The sequence below is a fragment of the Marmota monax genome, unplaced genomic scaffold, assembly GCF_021218885.2.
Source record: "Marmota monax isolate L192 unplaced genomic scaffold, Marmota_monax_Labrador192_F-V1.1 WCK01_AAM20220418_F8-fsc00020, whole genome shotgun sequence".
NCBI classification, from domain to species: Eukaryota; Metazoa; Chordata; class Mammalia; order Rodentia; family Sciuridae; genus Marmota; species Marmota monax.
This window is the reverse complement of record NW_026692912.1, coordinates 22,392,094-22,398,093: the sequence shown is the minus strand read 5'-3', so window position 1 is coordinate 22,398,093 and position 6,000 is coordinate 22,392,094. Positions and strand designations below refer to the sequence as shown.

The 6,000-nt window shown below is 63.9% G+C and overlaps 1 protein-coding gene across 5 annotated transcripts in view; it reads right to left on the bottom strand.

Annotated features, from left to right (window-relative positions):
• Positions 1-409: 409 nt before the first annotated feature.
• Hmcn2 (hemicentin 2) overlaps positions 410-6,000 on the bottom strand; it is a 138,069-nt gene continuing 132,478 nt past the window's right edge. For all 5 annotated transcript variants that reach the window (XM_046451453.2, XM_046451451.2, XM_058581844.1 and 2 more), the window contains 6 exons: positions 5,376-5,510; positions 4,312-4,440; positions 3,643-3,963; positions 2,846-2,965; positions 2,001-2,127; positions 410-1,124 (listed from right to left, as the gene is read on the bottom strand). In XM_046451453.2, coding sequence (XP_046307409.1) covers positions 779-1,124; positions 2,001-2,127; positions 2,846-2,965; positions 3,643-3,963; positions 4,312-4,440; positions 5,376-5,510 — 1,178 coding nt within the window. In that variant the 3' untranslated portion in view covers positions 410-778. The remainder of the gene's footprint in view (positions 1,125-2,000; positions 2,128-2,845; positions 2,966-3,642; positions 3,964-4,311; positions 4,441-5,375; positions 5,511-6,000) is intronic.

The window sequence follows — 6,000 nt, the reverse complement described above, 5'->3', positions numbered from 1 at the left end:
GTGATCCGGAGAGGATCCAAAGCATATAGGAAGATGTGCATAATTATATGTGAATATTTTGCGGTGGATTTCGGAATCCACCAGGGTCTTGGAACAAACCCCCTGAAGATATTGGGAGACAAATTATATTTTTAAAAATCACGTTGTAAATGCAATTTTGCTATTTAAATAATTTTTAAAATAATTTTCTTTTGCTACTATGTGTTGTCATTAATTCTTCTCCCAGCCCTAGGGAAAGGGGAGTCTTACTGCAATATTCATATCTCCTAAGAAATGAGGCCAGAGAGGAGGCAGAGGCCACGCTTCTGCAAGGCGCTGGGTCCCCGGGACTCCTACTCCAGTGCTCCACCAAAACGGAAAGGACCAGAGCCCCTCCACCAAAGTAAAATAACTGGACAAAGAAACCAGGTGGGTTAGAAACACTTGCTTTCATATTACACACACTGGGTTCAGGATGACAGTGTGGGGCGTGGATGGGGACAGGCCCCTCCCGGTGTTCCGGGAGGCTTCACGCCCCCTCCCCCGCCCCAGCCTGTGGCTGTGCTACCTAAGGGCAGCTCGCTGTCCAGGGGTCAAGGCTGTTCGCAGGGCCGTGTTTACCGAAAGTTCCGCTGACGCACGGGGCGGGAGAAGAGGACGTTCCACTTGCCACAGCAGGTGTCACGGACCGGGGCCACCCTGTCCCTCCCGCAGCTTGGCCCGGGTGGTGGGGTGGCCCGGCTCCTCCCCACTGGGGGTCACACCAGCCACCGAGCTGGAGCCGATGACCTTCTCCCCTTCAGTAGGGATAGGGCGACACAGCGATGAGCAGGACGAACACGCTCTGGTGGCGCGGCGCCGCGGCGCGCACGGTGAGCCGGTAGAGGCCCGCGCGGGTGAGCGCGCGGCGGGTGTAGACGGCGCCGTGTCCCGAGCGCAACGCGCGCAGCGCAAACGGGCTGCGCGGGTCGGGCTCCAGCACGCTGAGCTCCGTGCGGTTGGCGGGGACGCCGGCCTCGGAGAAGGCGGCCAGGCGCGCCACGTCGTGGTGGGCGCGCACGCCCAGGGGCAGCGGCAGCAGCCGGTACTGCAACGTGGAGGGGCCGCCGGCGCTGCAGTCCAGCGAGCAGCGGCGGAAGCAAGTCCTGCGGGCCGCAGACAGACAGACTGACTCCAGGCTGCCCTCCGAGCGGCCGAACTTCACCCCCAGCCCCCGTTGCTCTGCCCAAGCTGCCCGTCTCCCCGCGCCTCAAATACCTTCCCTAGAAGTGTCCCTATTAGCCCATTTTAGAGACCATCAAACGGAGGCCCAAAGGGGCCAGAGCCATGCCCTTCGGGGACCAAGGAGGAGGAGTCCTTCGGGGACCAAGCCCCAGGCAGCGCTGCCCGAAGGAGGCAGCGACAAAACTGCTGTGCTCTGTGGGAGCGGAAGTGCCCTGAGCTGAGTCACACCTGGGTTTGCAGCTCAGATACACCGGGTCCCACCTTGCCGGACATCCACTTCCCGACCAGCCTCCACTTCCACATTTGTAAGGCCCAGGGCAAGTCACCCACCCCAGGAAACCTTTCTGGTTGCAGCAGCTCCTGACCCCAAGGTCCTCATGTCTCTGTGCCACTTCATGAGTGTCTGTGGCCCCGGAGTGGTGAGGGAAGTGTGGTGTGTTCAGTGTCTGCCACCCGGGGTCTGGGGTGTGTCTCTGGCTCATTGTGCATTTGGGGGCCTGGAGCTTGTGTTTGGCGAGTTCCTCTTCCCACCTCCGGCCTCTCTGCCCTGAGCTCCCTGCAAGTGGGCCTGCCACGTGAGGAGGGCAGGGAATGCAGCATCAAGGCGAGCTGTGCCCTGGCTGGCTGTGCCCGTGGGCGCACCGTCTGCCCAGGGTTCTGACAGGGTAGCTTCCACTGGCCCTGGGCGACTTTCCTGGGTGGCGTGGTCCAGCCACACAGGAGCCCATGTGGAAGCTGCTCAGATCCTGGCAGATGACGTGCCCTGTCCCTTCCACCCCAGACAACCCAGCCCTTACCCGGGGCTGGGGCCCTGCCGGTAGGTGGCGGGACAGGGCGTGTCCACACACTGGTAGCTGCCTCGGGTGTTGAAGCACATCTGGCCAGGCCCACACTCGATGCCGCCTTCCTCACACTCGTTGATGTCTGGGTGGGGAGGTGAAGTGGGGGATGGAAAGATGGAGTGAGAGAAGGGTGGAAGGCCAGAACAGAGAAGGCGGGAAGCGGGACCAGCCGGGAGGGCACCCCTTGCCTGTCCATAGACAGCCCAGCCCAGAGCCCAGCACCTCCCATGTCCCCAGGGACCGGACTTCCCAGTGCATGATGGGGCCATGGAGAGTCTGGGGGAGAGGGGCTGTGCTGGCGTCACCCTCCACCCAGGGCACCGGAGACCACCCCAACCCTTGTCTCCCTCAGTGGATGCCCCACCCTTCCAGAGGACATTCACTGTCCTTGTGTGGAGGGGGACAGGGCAGGTAGGTTTCCCACCCTCTGGGGTAGGGGAAACAGCAGGACCCACTCCTGCTTGGGTGCATCAGGGTGACTTGGGAGTAGAGGACGGCCGCCCATTGGCGCTGTGTCTCAGCTCTTCAGGTTTCACCCCAGCTATCTAAGGGGTGTTGTGTGAGCCCCAGTTCACCAGGGGGTAGAGGCTCAGAGAGGTAAAGAGAGTTGCCCAGGGACACACAGCAGAGCTGAGATTGGCCCTATAGGCTTCAGATCCTGCCCGCGTGGTCTCTTGAGGCTCTTGGGTGAAGTGGCGGTTGCACCTGGCTGTGGGGGCCTGGCGTGTTCCCCTGGAGCTCGCCTCCCCGCCCCATCTCACAGGGCTGGAGAGGATGGGGGTTACAGCCACCCTGCTCACCCTGACAGTTCTTGCCGCTGGGGAGGAGGCGGTAGCCCACGGGGCAGAGGCAGCGGTAACTGCCCTGGGTGTTGCGGCAGGCGTGCTGACACAGGGTCCTCACCCGACACTCGTCCAGGTCTGGTCAGGCAGGTGGTGGGATGGGGCGGGCGGGGAGGGGGACAGGGGGAGCTGAGTCAGAGGCCAGGTCACCACACCTGCCTGCCGGCTCTGGGCAAGTCAGGAGAGTTCCTGCCCGAGGCGCCCACTCCCCACTCTGCCCCAGCCGGCTTTAGGGACTGGAGAAATCTCTGATTGTTGGTAGTGGGGACCTCGCCCTGTCCCCACCAAGGCAGGGGTGTCACCCCCACTACCAACCCTGTGTCCAGGCTGGGTGCCCCAGGAGGCTGCCTCTGCCTTGCCCCTCTCTGCTGTCCAGTGCCAGCCCCAAGGTCCAGGGGTGACCCTTGCCCACCTCTGTGCCCACGGTCCAGAACTCCCAGACCCCTTGGGGCCTTCATGTCTGCCTGGAGCATTCCCCCTTCACTCCTGGGACCTCGTCCCTGGCTGCTCTGCCCTGGTACCAGCAGGCTTCTCTAGCTGGCCTCCCGAGGACACAGCCTAGGAGGCCCCTCGCCCAGCAGCCCTGCCTGAGACACCTGTGCCTGGCCCCAGAAGCAGCCCTCTGTCCGCTGCCTGCCTGCCCGCCTGCTCACAGTGAGTCCTGGGTTTCCACACAGGGTGGTGCCCCACGACCAGCCCAGGAGCCCAGGGCAACAGGGGCGTGTCCTTGTGGGGCACTTGGGGCCCAGCCTCACCCGTGCAGACGCCGTTCTGCCTGATGAAGCCAGGCGGGCACCAGGCCCGGTCCACGCTGCTCAGGGCTCCCGGCCCCGGGTGGAGGGAGGCCCAGGTATGGAAGGGGCGGCCAGGGACGGACACCTGGGGCCGCAGCCAGGGCGCAGAGGGGCCCGGGTGGCTGATGGTGGTCACATTGTGTGCACTCTGCTCCAGTAGGGTGCAGCCCTTGCCATTGCGGAGGAGGGTGTGGCCCGGAGGGCACAGGCAGCGAAAGCTGCCCTGGAGGTTGTGGCACTGGTAGGGGCAGGGCCTGGGCAGCCGCAGACACTCGTTGACATCTGCAGATGGAGGTCAGGCAGAGGCTGCATGCTCCGAGTTCAAGGCCAAGAGGGCAGCTCAGGGCTCCCGCCTCCAAGCTGCTCATGCATCACCCTGACTCCAGGGTCCGCAGCCCGGAGCCTCCCCCTCCCCAGCTCTGAGCACCACCCCAGGTCCAGCTTGCCCAGCCCACAGCTCTTGGTGTCTCTCGGGTCCATTCTACCCGCTAAGCCTCTCAGGTCCCCCCTCTGCCAGGGACGCTGGCCTGCAGGGTTGGGTGGGGCCAAGCACGGTCCAGAACTCCGAGCACCACACCACCAACACCCACCGTGCCCAGCAAGGCCCAGAGTGGGTGGGCTTCCTCATACCTAGGCAGGGAAGGCCGGGGCCCTGCGTCCGGTACCCCCGGGGGCAGCTGCAGCGGTGCCCGCCTGGGCTGTTCTCACAGAGCTGGCTGTGGTGACATCCGTCCAGCTGCTCCAGGCATTCGTCCACATCTGGGGCGGGGTGTGGTCGGGAGGGGCTTAGCCCAGAGCCCCTCCCCTAGGATCACATCCCCCCACACCTGGGTCTCCCCAGTTCGCTTCTCCAAAGCCGTGTCAACAGGCTGAATGCCAGCACCTGCCCCACCCCCCACGGGTCCCACGTTGGAGGTCAGCAGGGCTCCGGGTCTGGAGGAAGGAAGGGCCTTAAAAGGTGGGCTTTGGAGGCGGAGCCCTGGCGCTGTGAGCTCTGCCCTGTCCAGTCCCGATGAGCCTCAGTTTCCTCATCTGTAAAGATGGCTGGACAAGCACATGAGGAGCTTAGGAGCCTGCTGTGTGGAAGAACTAAAGGACTGGAGAGGAGGGCGGGAGGCAGCAGCAGGCAGAAGAGCCCCAAACAGCCCAGCTCTCTAGGCCACAGGGCAGAGCCGCCATGTTTGCCTCCACTGGCTGGCTGGTCTCCAACGAGCCAGGGGGACCCCAGTCATGAAACCATAGAATGCTAGAGCAGGAAGGATCCTAGAGGTCACCCCTCAGGGGTAGCACCTAGGTTTGAACCCTAAGGTCAGTTGCCACTTATCCATAGTGGCTGCTGGGGAAGCCGTGTTGGGGATGCAGGGGCTGTCCCTAGCAGGACATGGTCCACGGGGGGATAGGGAGGGGCAGCAGAGGTAGTGTGTTTGCCCTCCCTGCTGGACCCCCTCATTCAACAGGTGAGGGACCCAAGGCCCAGAACGGATGAGACACTTGACAAAGGACACTGAGCTGCCAGGAGCAGGGCTGGGCCAGGACTCAGTCCCGGGACCTCTCACGCTTTCTCCCGGCCTCATGCACTCCTTCCTGGCGCCCTGAAGCCCAGCATCCCAGAGACATGCAGCCCCTCATCAGTGCACCCTGGCAGTCTCTGGGTTCTTGGGGACATTACCAGGCTCCACCCAGTGCCCCCTCACCTTCACAGCTGGCTCCATCAGCAGCCACCCGGAAGCCCGGCCCACAGTCGGGGAGGCAGTGGTAGGACCCGAGCAGGTTCACGCAGCGCTGACCCTCTGGGCAGAGGTAGGCATCCCACGCACACTCGTCCACGTCTGCGGGCAGGCCAGGCAGACAGCTGCAGGAGCACATGCCCACCCTCCCCGCCCTCCCTGCCGCCAGGGCCCTGGCCCAGCCCACCCACATGGGCTTCCTCCCAGGCCCAAGAGCCCCTGGCATGACGGCCCCCAGCCCTCCTGCCACCTCTTTCCGTCATCCCCACAGATACAGAGTTCTAGTGGCCCTGGCCGGCAGCAGCTGACACAGGGCTGCGCACAGGGCCCTCTGGGGCACCTGGTTGGAGCCTGGCTGAGACCTGGCAGCACCGGGCCCCACTGGTGGAAGTGGAGGGTACAGACTGTGGTCAGCATCGGGACATTCAGGGTCAGACTGTCGCTCTGCAGCTTTGTCAGGTGATGGGTAAACGGGCCACTGGTGTCAGCCCCCTTGGCCACGCCAATGGATCAGAACTGATGTGGGGACAGCGGCCGAGCCTGTGTCTGGGCCATGAGCACGTGGTGGCTGCCTGTGTGCCTCTGGGGGTCC